The sequence below is a fragment of the Catharus ustulatus genome, unplaced genomic scaffold, assembly GCF_009819885.2.
Source record: "Catharus ustulatus isolate bCatUst1 unplaced genomic scaffold, bCatUst1.pri.v2 scaffold_62_arrow_ctg1, whole genome shotgun sequence".
Lineage (NCBI taxonomy): Eukaryota > Metazoa > Chordata > Aves > Passeriformes > Turdidae > Catharus > Catharus ustulatus.
In genome coordinates, this window is record NW_024879540.1 from 365,676 (window position 1) to 378,026 (window position 12,351).

At 56.6% G+C, this 12,351-nt stretch overlaps 2 protein-coding genes across 2 annotated transcripts; one reads left to right on the top strand and one right to left on the bottom strand.

Moving 5' to 3' along the window:
• Positions 1 to 221: 221 nt before the first annotated feature.
• Positions 222 to 5,420, top strand: LOC117011483 (cytochrome P450 4F3-like). The gene is given in 12 exon segments (XM_033086895.1): positions 222 to 769; positions 1,076 to 1,220; positions 1,575 to 1,628; positions 1,940 to 2,066; positions 2,455 to 2,586; positions 3,282 to 3,549; positions 3,699 to 3,765; positions 3,840 to 3,969; positions 4,039 to 4,172; positions 4,257 to 4,321; positions 4,398 to 4,480; positions 4,581 to 5,420. Coding segments are annotated over 12 exon segments (1,572 nt in total). The 5' UTR covers positions 222 to 583; the 3' UTR covers positions 4,762 to 5,420.
• Positions 5,421 to 5,459: 39 nt separating this feature from the next.
• LOC117011474 (zinc finger protein 502-like) lies at positions 5,460 to 11,643 on the bottom strand. Its single transcript, XM_033086879.1, has 4 exons — positions 9,395 to 11,643; positions 9,109 to 9,364; positions 7,459 to 7,521; positions 5,460 to 7,270 (listed from the first exon to the last, which is right to left on the bottom strand). Exons 1-4 carry the CDS (start codon positions 9,434 to 9,436, stop codon positions 6,264 to 6,266), a joined length of 1,368 nt encoding a protein of 455 aa, XP_032942770.1. The 5' UTR covers positions 9,437 to 11,643; the 3' UTR covers positions 5,460 to 6,263.
• Positions 11,644 to 12,351: the final 708 nt, after the last annotated feature.

Consider the following 12,351-nt stretch of genomic DNA (forward strand, 5'->3'; position numbering starts at 1 on the left):
TCCGACATTATACATACAGCATTTTATTTTTTATTAATATTAAAATTATTAATATTAAATTTTAATATTTGCGAAAAACCAATAATGTAATATATACTTATAACACTACAGGACATGGGGACATCCCACAGAACACGGCCCCGGGACCTCGGGGACTGTGGTCCCGCCGGGGTTGGGGAGCAGGGGACACACGGGGAGGTACAGGGACACACGGAAGGGAGCAGGGTCACACAGGGGAGAGGGGGACGGGGACACACTGAGAGGGACACGGAATGGGGGACAGGGACACAAGGGTGGTGTACAGTGATACACTGAGGGGGACACGAGACGGGGGACAGAGGCACACACAGGCAGATGGGGACACACGGGGAGAGGGGGGGGACATGATGCCACCAGGACACACGTGTGGGGACGCTGCCACGACATCTCAGCACAAGAAGCCACCAGGACGTGCCACCAGGACGCGCACTGGGACAAAAGCCGGATGCGGTGACACCCAGTGCGGGGCCACCATGTGACCCGCGGGTGACACCGCCCCGTCCGACCCTTGTCCTGTCCCCAGCCTGTCCTCAGGACCGGCTCCATGGCGGTGGTTTCCGCGCTGGGTTCCCTGGCCGCGGTGGCCCTGGGCACCTTCGTGGTGGCCCTGCTGCTGCGGTGGCTCTGGGATGCGCTGCTCGCTGTCACCCGATTCCGGGCCACTTGTCGCCAGCTGAACAAGTTTCCCACCCCGCCCTGGCGCAATTGGTTGCTGGGACACACCGGCATGGTGAGGGGGCCGGGGATGACACCTGCGGGGACAGCGGGAATGGGGGTGGAGGCACCTGCAAAGAAACAATGGGGACAGGATGGTGGCACCTGCAAGGGGACAGAAGGAATGGGGTGGTGGCATTTGGGGGGACAGTTAAGACAGGATGATGGCTCCAGCAAAGGGAAAATGAGGAGGGGTGGTGGCACCTGTGAGGAGACAGTGGGGACAGACACACATCTCCCCAAGGCTGGCAGCGTGCTGAGGACACACGTCCCCAAGCCTGTCTGTGCCCCCAATGACACACATGTCCCCTTTTGTCCCCAGGGCCAGAGCACAGAGCAGGGTCTGCAGCAGGTGGACGCCTTGGTGGCCGGGTACTGTTATGGTTGCCTCTGGTGGGGACTTCCCTGGCTGCCCGTCCAGCGCCTCTTCCACCCCAGCACCCTTCAGCCACTCCTCAGTGCCTCAGGTAGGACACGGGACACCAGATGTGTCCCCAGGGCCATCCATGGGTGTCGCTGCACCTGGCACAGAGACCTGGAAGTGCTCAGGCAGTGGCCACCAGTCCAACACCATGGCCAGGCCAAATGCCACCCGAAGTGGCCACTAACCTGTCCTTGAGGCTCCCCAAGGTGTTACTGTGCGTCCAGCCTGTGGTGGTCCCCGAACCCCCATCCTTTGGTGGTCATGGGTGCTGGGAGAAGGTCCCCACCTGAGGGCTAATGGGTGCAGACAGGGTGGCCCCACCCCAGTGTCCCCACCCAGGGGACCCCAGTGTCCCCACCCACTGAATCCCTGCCCAGCCCGTCCTTGTGTCTTGCAGCTTTTGTGACCCCCAAGGACAAAACTTTCTATGGCTTCCTCAAGCCCTGGCTTGGTGAGTGGAGACAGCACCCCTGGGTGTCAAACGGGTTGGGACAGCACCCCTGGGTGTCAAACAGGTGGAGACAGCACCCCCTGGGTGTCCCCGCTGGATCCAGGTGTCACAGGGGAGGACACAGCAGGTTTTGGGGACAGAACCCTTGGACAGTCACAGTGGATCCGGCTGTGTCACATGGAACGGGGACAATGGGGGACAGAGACACCCCCTGAGTGCCCCCAGGATGGATCCGGGTGTGTCACAGGGGCACTGGGTGACACGGACACCCACCTGGGTGCCAGGGGCGGACCCCGCTGTTTCCTCCCCAGGGGAGGGGCTGCTGCTGAGCGGCGGGCAGCACTGGGCACGGCACCGGCGGCTCTTGACCCCCGCCTTCCACAGGGATGTTCTCTGGGCTTACCTGTGAATCTTCAACCAGAGCACCCGCGTGCTGCTCATGAGAGATCCAAGATTCCCCACCTGCACCCCAAATCTGACCTGCATCCTAAATCCTGACCTACACCCCAAATCCTGACCTGCGCCCCAAATCATAAGTGCTGCACCCCAAACTCTGACCTGCATCCCAGAGTCCTGCATCCAAAATTCTGTCCTGCACCCACTGCTGCACCCTAAGTCCTGTACCCCAAATGCTGCCCTGTCCCATACCCCAAACCCAAACCTGCCCCCCAACCCCACCCCTCGTTGATCACCACATCCCTGTCTCACAGCCTCACCCCAACTCATGCCCCTCTCCCACCCTGTTCCACCCCCCAACTTATCCCCTGCCCCCATCCCCTGTCCCTGAGCCCTCCCTGTTCCCTCCCTGACCCCGTCCATCCTCACAGGCCAAGTGGGGGGCAGCAGCAGCGGCAGCTGCCGGGGGGCCACTGGAGATGGAGGTGCTGCAGCCCCTGAGCCTCCTCACCCTGGACACGCTCCAGAAGTGCATCTTCAGCCACGAGAACCACTGCCAGGAGTGAGTGTCACCTGTCCCCACTGGCCATCCTGGGGGCTGTGGTGACCCTGCCATTGTCTCTGCTGGCCGTGGTGACACCACCATTATCCCCATTGGCCATGCTGGTCCCACCATTGTCCCCGTTGACCATCCTGTTGTGACCCTGCTATTGTCCCCATTGGCCATCTGGTGTCTGTGGTGATTGCACAAGCCCCACCATCATTCCCAGTGGCCATCCTGGGGACCGTGGTGACCCTACCATTGTCCCTGTTGGCCTTCCTGGGGTCTATGGTGACCCGACCATTGTCCCTGTTGGCCATCCTGGTCACACCATTGCCCCCATTGGCCATCCTGGCCCTGCAATTATCCCCACTGGCCATTCTGGTGGCACCAACCACCCCGCCATCACCAGAATTGGCCATCCTGATCCCACCATTGCTCCCACTGACCATCCTGTCCATTCAATTGTTCCCATTGGCCATTCCGGTCCCACCATTGTCCCTACTGGCCAGTCTGGGGGCCACAGTGTCCCTGTTGGTCATCCTGGTCCCACCATTGTCCCCATTGGCGATCCTGACCCTGCAATTTTCCCCACTGGCCATTCTGGTCGCACCTATAGCCCCACCATAGTCCCCACTGGCCATCCTGGCCCCACCATGGTCCCTGTAGGCCATGCTGGTGACCACAGTGTCCCACAGTGTCTCCGGTTCCTGCAGGCAGCCCAGTGAGTATATCCAGGCCATCCTGGAGCTGAGCTCGTTGGTGGTTCGGCACCAGCTCCGGCCATTTCTCCACCCATGGTGGCTGTACAGGCTCTCCTCTGATGGTCGGCGCTTTGCCCGTGCCTGTGCCACCATCCACGCCTTCACCGCTGACGTGGTGCAGCATTGGCGCCGTGCGCTTGCCCGCCTGGGCCACCAGGCCTGGCTGGATAGCCACCGGGGATGCAGCATGGACTTCATCGACCTCCTGCTGCTCACCAAGGTGGGGCTGGGGTGGTGGCCATGGGGACATGGAGGTGGTTGAGTGGGTGGTGATTGGTCACAGAGCTGGTGGCCAGTGGGATGGTGGTGCCTGTGGGGTGATGGCCATGGATGGGATTTGGCCATAGACCAGTGACCTCACCCCCACAGGACGAGGATGGCCACACGCTGTCGGATGAGGACATCGCGGCCGAGGCTGACACCTTCATGTTTGAGGGTGAGCACAAGCACGCAGGTGCCACTGCAGGGGAGCCACTCCAGTGTCCCCTCACTCATCCTATGTCCCCACAGGCCACGACACCACGGCCAGTGGCCTGGCATGGTTCTTCTACAACCTGGCTGGCCACCCTGAGCACCAGGAGCGATGCCACCGAGAGGTCCAGGAGCTCCTGGTTGGCCGGGACACTGCAGACGTTGAATGGTGAGATGTCCCCAGGGCACCCCTGGCCATGTGGCTGGGGGACACGGTGTCACTCCTGCTTGTCCCCAGGGAGGACCTGTCCCAGCTGCCCTTCACCACCATGTGCATCAAGGAGAGCCTGCGGCTGCACCCTCCTGTCACTGCCGTGTCCCGGCGCTGCACTGAAGACGTTCCCCTGCGTGATGGCCATGTCATCCCCAAGGGTGTGGCATAGCCAGGGTGTCCCCAGTGTCAACACTCACAGCTGTCACCTGCTGTCCCTAAGATGGTCAATCCCATCCCACTAGGGGTCATCTGCCTGATGAGCATCTACGGGACCCACCACAACCCAGAACTCTGGCCCGAGCCTGAGGTAGTGCCACCCTACGAGGTGTTGCTGTCACCATGGTAGTGACAGCTGTATCCTCACAGTGTCACTGTCACCCCAGGTGTTTGATCCCCTGCGATTCAGCCCAGAGAACAGCAAGGGACGGTCTCCCTCATCCTTCATCCCTTTCTCTGCTGGCCCCAGGTACGTGGTGAAGGGGTGGACAGGAGTATCCCGAAGTGCCACCCCCATCCCTGGCTGGGTTCACAGTGGGGTGACAGCGACAATGGGGATGTGGTGGCAGGAACTGCATCGGGCAGAGCTTTGCCATGGCTGAGATGAAGGTGGTGGTGGCACTCACACTGTCCCAGTTCGTGCTGCGGAGGGACACAACGAGGCCACCCCCACGCCACAAGCCCGAGCTGATCCTGCAAGCTGAGGATGGGATCTGGCTGCTTCTGGAGCCACTGGTGGGAGTGGCCTGAGGGACACAGGTCACCAGGACATGGGGACACCCTGCCAGGCAGGTGTCACATGCAGGGGAGGAGTGAGAATACACGGTAGCATGAAGGGGACAGTATTGTTGTGGTGGTGGGGAGGTGTTGTCCTTGGTCAGGGGACACCTCATGGCATGGACATGCCCACCCATGGACTTGTCCCCTAGGCCACTTGTCACCATCCATGGCCGTATTCCCCCTTGTCACCACCTGTGTCTGTGACCACCCCATGCCAGATTTCTCTATCCACAGCCACATCAACACTCATATCCATGTCCATATCCATAACCATATCCATGTCCATACACATGTCCATGTCCCAGTCCCCACCATGTCCCCACCCACATCCCACAATATCCTCACCCATGACTTAGTTCAACGTCTTTATTTTCACTCCAATGTTGGGTGAAGGGATGAAGAAAAATGAAATAAAATCAAGGCCAAAATAAAAGGATTGACCTGTCCAGGACCATCCAGTATTCCTTGACGCTGCCAGATGAAATGATTGGATGCAAAAGGAGAAATTTTTTAGGGTCGAAAGTAAAATCCGCTCTCCCAAATTACAGTAATCTCACGACTATAAGGCGCACCCTTTTGACTAAAATTTTCCCCTGAACCCAGAATGCGCCTTATAGTCCGGTGCGCCTTATATGATGTACAAAGTTGCGACATTTGCCACCCTGGAAGTGTGAACTGTGAGCCGTGGGGGGAGTCAGCAGTGCCGCAGTAGCCGGGTGGAGGCAGGCCCGGGGGCCCCCGGAACTGCCCCTTCTGTGTGGAGGTGGGCCTGGGAGCCCGCGGCACGGCCCCTCCTGGGTCCAGGCAGGCCTGGGGGCCCACGGCTGCCAGGTGAAGGCGGGCCAGGGGGCCCATGGCGCTGCCCCTGTCTGGTCCAGGCAGGCCTGGGGGCCCGCGGCACCGCCTGTCGGGTCCGGGCGGGCGCGGTGGCTCGTGGCACCAACCCTGCCGGGTGGAGGCGGGCCCAGGGGCCCATGGTTGTTGGGTTGAGGCGGGGCCTCGGCCAGCAACCGTGCAGGGGGAGCCGGGGACGGAGCCTCACTGCCTTATAGTCCAGTGCACCTTATATGATCTACAAAGTTGCGAATTTTGCCGACTCCCGGGGGGTGCGCCTTATAGTCCGGTACGCCTTATGGTCGTGAAATTACTGTAATTCGTGATGTCAGGCTGTATCCCAATGGATTTTTGGCATACTGAGTTCAGGTGCCCACAGGGAGCCAGGAAGATGTGGAGACCACCAGCCAGGTGTGTTCCCAACATGGAAAACCAGGACCATGGACCACCAAGGCTCTGCCCATCCAGGGTCACTGGGGAGCATCCTACGGGGTCCTCCAGTGGGGATTGAGCTGGAGCAGCGCATGAAGCTCTTCCTGCATGCAGGGCACTCACAAGGCTTCTCTTTACCGGTGCCGCCATTGGAGTTGGGTCACGGGAGAGCTCTGGGAGAAGCTCTTCCCACACTGGGGACACTGTTAGGGCCTCTCCCTGGTGTAGATGCACTGGTGGGTGAAGAGGGTGGAGTTTTTCTTAAAGCCCTTCCCGCAGTCGGGGCAGCAGAAGGGCCTCTCCTCTGTGTGAATCTGCTGATGCTTGAGCAGACTGGATCTGCTCTGAAAATTATTCCCACACTCACGACACTCACAGGGCTTCTCCCCATTGTGGATCTTCTGATGGACAATCAGCTTGGAGCTCTGGCTGAAGCTCTTCCCACATTCTGAGCACTTGTAGGGGCATTCCCCTGTGTGCATTGCCTGGTGCATGATCAGGTCAGTGCTGTCACGGAAGCCCTTCCCACATTCCCCACACACATAGGGTCGTTCCCCAGTGTGGATCATCTGGTGGCGGGTGAGGTGGGAGCTCTTCCTGAATCCCTTTCCACACTCCCCACACTCATAGGGCTGTTCACCCGTGTGGATCATCTGGTGACGGATCAAACTGGAGCTCAGGGTGAAGTTCTTCCCACATTCCCCACACTCATAGGGCCTTTCCCCAGTGTGGATCCTCTGGTGGACGATCAGGTGGGAGCTGACACTGAAACCCTTCCCACACTCCCCACACTCGTAGGGTCGTTCCCCTGTGTGCACTATCAGGTGTCGGATCAGGTCAGAGTTGTCTCTGAATCCCTTCCCACATTCCCCACACTTGTAGGGCCATTCCCCAGTGTGGATCATCTGGTGGCGATTAAAGTGGGAGTTTGTGCGGAAACTCTGCCCACATTCCAAGCACTGAAGGGTCTTCTTGCCATCATGAAGCTGCTCATGGTCCTTCAACTCAGAGCTCTGGCTGCCTTCCTGGCTGAGGGTGGGTCTTTCCTCCTTGGATCCCCATGATCTGCGCTTGCAGCCCCTCCTTGTGCAGGATCTCTGGGGATTTTCCTCCCCGTTGGAGTCTTGTGCTGTGGAGCTGCTCCAAGCGGCCTCTTCCACGAGGTTCTGCTGCAGGGATTTGTCCTCCCTGGTCTCCATCCTTTGCTTCTTGTCTGGGAGAGGAAGGACAATTAGAGGTTCGGATTTGTGTCCATGCCAGAGGGAAGGAGAAGGAGAACCCCCGCCAAGTCTGTCTCTGGCAGGATGGTGTCAGCAGTGGGGTTTTTCTGCAGTCAGGGCCGTGCTGGGCTGGGAGATGGAGCAGGACAGAGGGGGAAAGGGGCAGTGACATCCTCCTCACCTGCCTGGGTGTCCTGGGACATCTTCCTCTTCCTCACAGCCTTTTCCTCCATCCGGACAAGACCTGAAAATGGAAAATCGTGGTTTAGGGGAAAAACAAGATGTGAGTTCACGGGCTTTGAAGGTCCTGCTGTCCACGAGCATCTCTTAAGGTCCCCAGGTGTCTAGTGTCCATAAAAACCTTCAATAATCATGAAGGAGCCCCAAAACACTCTGCCACGAATTCCCTGTATGCAGTGTCCTTACTATGGGGTTATGCAGGTCCCTGTTCTCAGAGTTGCTGAGGGGCCCATGGCTCCTGGGGATCCCCCCTCTCCCGGGTCCTGCTCAGGCATGCTGAGGGTGTTTCAGGGTCCCAGAGCTCATCCTGCTGTTATAAGTGCATGACATATTGCTGGCTTTTTGCAAATATTGGGATAAATGCTGTATGTATAATCTTAAAATAGCTTTTCTGTATGAATATGGGTTTTTCTTTTCTCCCAATAGCAAAAGTTAGACATAAGTTTTTTAGAGATAGTATGCTGAAACTACCCCCTTAGTTGAGATAACAGCCCGTGAAAGTGTGATGGGAGCCCTGCAGCTGACACAACAATTATCAACACTCATCGGCTGCAAAAGGCCGGGACCACCACCCAAATTAAAAGCTGATAAGAAGAGGATTAAAACCACAAGCCAAGAAACACGCATACTCTGAAAAGGTGGACCCAAGGAGTGGTCATGCTAAACAGTTCCCAGAAAAAGTTTGACTATGCATGAGGGACTATGAATATGAAACAAGTTGATGTATTGTAAAATGTATTTAAAGGGGCGTTTCCGAAGCAATAGTGTGCTCTTGGCAGCTTGCCAAGCACCGGGCATTTAAACCCTTTGCTTTATGTGTGTCTCCTACTGTCTTTTTATTAAACCTTTTAAATTGTACCAGGACAGTGAAACATGTTTTTCACGCTGCCCTGATTCTGACTTGGCTCCCCCAGGAGTTCCCTGCCTGCAGTGTCCTCACTTTGGGGTTATGGGGGTCCCTGTTCTCAGAGCTGCTGGGACGCCCATGGTTCCTGGGGATCCCCCCTCTCCCGGGTCCTGCTGTGGCATGCTGAGGGTGTTTTGGGGGTCCCAGGGCTCATCCTGCCCTGATTCTGTCCCCGGTCCCCTTCTCCATCATACCCCCACTCCAGGCACTCAGGGCATCCCCCACTCCCCACCAGCACTTTCAGGCTCGGGGGGCCCGGACCCCGCTCATCTCCAGGCTCCACCACCCCTCCAGGCTGCCGGGGGTCCCCCAGCTCTGATGTCGCCCCTCTCCCCCCGCCGGAGCTCCCACCTTTCCTCCCCCGCCTCTCCCGGAGATCCCCAAAACCGATGTCTCGCCCCGCCGGGACCAGGCGATCGCCACGTGAGCCCCTCCAAATCCCCCCAAGGAGAATTCCTCCCATTTACGGCTCAGCTTTGGACTCCTGCAAGAGCCAAAAACATCTCCTCCTCATGTCAGTTAAACAATACTTCTCCCATGGACACACCCGAGTATATTTGGGACTCGATTGCGAAATCTGCGAGGCACAAACCCCACAGCTCATCCCACAAAATAACCAAAAACCAACCAACTGTGCCGGAGGTGCCGCAACAGTCCTGGGGCGAGCTTCCCCTCCCCGCTCACCCGCGGGATGCAGGAATGCGATGCTGCCGGGGCCAGCGGAGCTGCGGGGCTCAGCAGGCTCGCCCTGGAACACCGCGATTCTCCGTCTGCTGCTGCTCCTCTTCCTGCTCCCCCTGCTCCTGCTCCTCCCCTTCCTCTGTGCCTCCTCTTCCTCCCGCTGCTCCTCCGCTCGCATCCCGGACCCCCCTTTGCCACCCTCTGTGCCCCACGGCCGCCGCAGCAGCGGCTGCTGGGGAGGGGGCAGCGCCCCCTGAGCCTGCAGGGGAGACGGCAGCGCCCCCTGAGCCTGCAGGGGAGACAGAGACATTGGGAATTGGGAATGGAGCATCGAGAAATGCTTGGACTAAAAGGGCGCTGAGAAAACTGTACGTTTGCTGTAATTTACGGTGCTTCCAACAACAGGAGGAGGGCAAGGCTCCAGGGTAAGATAAAAAGCTGGAATGTGCAAACAGGGTGGAAGGACAAAGGCACCACAGGATAAGGGGGATTCTTCAGATCCCTGAATCCAGGAAAACTGCTATCAAACTGGGGAATGTGATAATTAATAAAAGATTTGTGTTAATCATAAAAGTATTGGGATTTATATAAACCAAAATACAAAGGTCTGAAGTGAAGCATGGACCCTTGATAGAGGAAAAATGGGATTAAATAATTTCGTTTAAAATCCCCCTCTTATGAATATTCTGTTTGTAAATAATTTGTATCTATACCAATCAGTAAAATCAGACTTTCTAATAGTCCGATAGATTTTGCAAAATCAGACTTCCTGCCTTTGTTTTATCAATGATTGCCTATCTACGATGACCAGAACTTCCCGATTTCTGCCGATTTTATCTACTCATATTTATCTATGAGACTGACTCCCAGAGACTTTTACACAGATGTTTATTTCAATCACCACTGCTTGCCTGGCAAAATTATGACAGCAAGAAAGCAAAAATTTTTGATTACCACGGGAGACCACACTAGAAGAAGCTGAAAACCAAGGTTCGATGGAATGTGGAGTGGGCGGTGACCCCTCATGCCTCCCCAGTGCTGCTTTGCTCTATCTATATAAAATAAAACAATCTTAATTTTGCTAAATAGCGAAACTGTATGTTTCTCATTTATAACACAGTATGAACATAGAACAGCTTAGGTTGGTTTTCTGCCTGATGGGACAGGGATATTTACTGATAAGTACTGATAAGTACTGATGACTGAAACTGAGCTGCATCGTGTGATATTGGCTTTGCAATAATTGGGAGGAAAGTGGGGGCAAAAGTGGCCACCCCCAGGCCCTCAGGAAAGCAGCAGCAGGCGGCTCGGGCTGGGCGTTGAGGGGCTCCTCTACCCTGGGAGCCACCAGCCCCCTAACTATTATTCCATTCTTTTCACCATCAGGTCCTAGCTGAGTTTTGTTTCTTTTTTTTTGAGATTTTTTTTTCTGTTGCACCCGCAGCAGCCCCACCACGCTCTCTCCTCCCTTCGCTCTGCCTGCACCACCCCAGCCCTGTTGCCCCCAGAGCCCGACCTGAAGCGACTGGCCTGGCCCAAGTTCCCCCGTCTGCCACGAGAACGCAGGGCCGGGCACCCTTGACGGCTTTCGGCTTCAGTTCTACGCTGTGAGAGGAAGGAATTTTGTGTTTATCTTGTGGGGTGTTTTATTTTTCAGTGCGGCAGGCGGAGCTGCAGGAACGGACAGGAATCTTAGACGGGAGTGTGGTAGTTGTTAGTTTCCATATCCCACCACCCCCACAGCGGTTTTTCTTTTTGATTTCTGTTTTATCTTCTGTTTTCCCCTCGCTCCCCGTGACAGCCCTCAAACTCCCTCAGGCTCAGCGGTGGCGCTGGGCACCACGGGAAAGGCTTTTCCTACCGTCAGGTGGCGCGGGGAACCATGGGAGAGGCTTTTCCCGCCACTGCCAGCCATGCGTGAGGGCCCCGGGCAGCAGTGGGAGAGGAGGAGGCTGCGCTGGGCGAGCAGCGGAGCCGGACACAATGAGGCTGGGCACAGGCTGTGGATGACTGCGGGGCCCTGCGTGGTGTCTCTTTGCCAAGAGGATTTCTGTGCGAGTCTTGCAGTCTTGTTGTATATGGCGCTTTTCCCACGCCTCCCCCGCTTCTTCTTCAGCCCGGGTGAGCAGAAGCGCAGCGGGGCGAGGGAGCGATGCAGAAATGGAGGCGGGGCAGGGGCACTGCGGGTTTAGAGTCCCGCACATCAGACTTCGAGATCTCACGCTGCTGCCTGTGCAGGAATGGGACAGGGGGTAGGAACTCCGGCGGCTCCTGAAGCCTCCCTCCTTCCCTCCCCGGGAGCAGTGGGGCGTGGTTGGAGTGACTGAGAGGGGAGGAAGATTAAAGGGCCTTGTGATGTCACCATTGTTATTTTATTGGTTTTTCTCAAATATTAAAATGAATGCTATATGTATAGTGTTGGAAAACTTTGCTCTATGAATGTAGTTTCTCTTAGTTCTGTTATTAAGAAAACTTAGAACGAGTAGTGTAATAAATACAGTAATTTTATGATTATAGGCCGCACCATTTTGACTAAAATTTTGCTTCCAAACCAGAAGTGCAGCTTACATTCAGGAGCGGTTTATATATGAACAAATTTTGGATATTTCCCAACCCGGAAGTCCAAGCCAGCAGCAGCCCCAAGCCGAGCCGCAGCCCGCCCGACCCCAGGGGGCAGGGCAGCGGCGGCGCAGCAGCAGTGCTTCCCGGTCCTGGGGGGCGCGGCGGCGGCACCGACTGGGCATGCCCCTCTCCCTCCTCCTGGCGGCAGCAGCCAGGCACGCCACTCTCCCTCCTCCCGGCGGCACCAGCCAGCCACGCTGCTCCCCTGCCTCCTGGCGGCAGCGGCGAGCGGGGCTGGGGCCACTCCCTGGCAGCCGCCCCAAGAAGGGCCAAGCCAGTAAACCCCGTGATCACGCGGTTCTGTTACTAATTGGCAACTTTGTGAAAGTTGCATGCTGATCCTCACTGCAAACGAAAGTGCGGCTTACAATCCGGTGCGGCTTATATATGGAGGAAAAACAAAACATTGCTGGCACCCCAGAAGTGTGGCTTATAATCGGTGCGGATTGTAATCGTGAAATTACTGTATCTATTTTTCTTGGACTATAACTATTGTGATGTAAAATGCTTTTGTTCATGTAACTAACTCAGAACAGTAAAAAGATAATCAGGAAATTCTTCCCATCCTTGGATTATCCTATCTGGATGAAGATAGGGGTGGCAAACAGCAGAACTCCAGGGAAG

Bases quoted from the DNA above. Each gene is read 5' to 3' on its own strand.
- LOC117011474 (XM_033086879.1), bottom strand. From the start codon at position 9,436: ATGCTCCATTCCCAATTCCCAATGTCTCTGTCTCCCCTGCAG. The intron at 7,522-9,108 runs GTGAGCGGGGAG...TTCCATTTTCAG, and splicing joins CGCATTCCTGCATCCCGCGG to GTCTTGTCCGGATGGAGGAA. The intron at 7,271-7,458 runs GTGAGGAGGATG...TTCCTCTCCCAG, and splicing joins GTCCCAGGACACCCAGGCAG to ACAAGAAGCAAAGGATGGAG.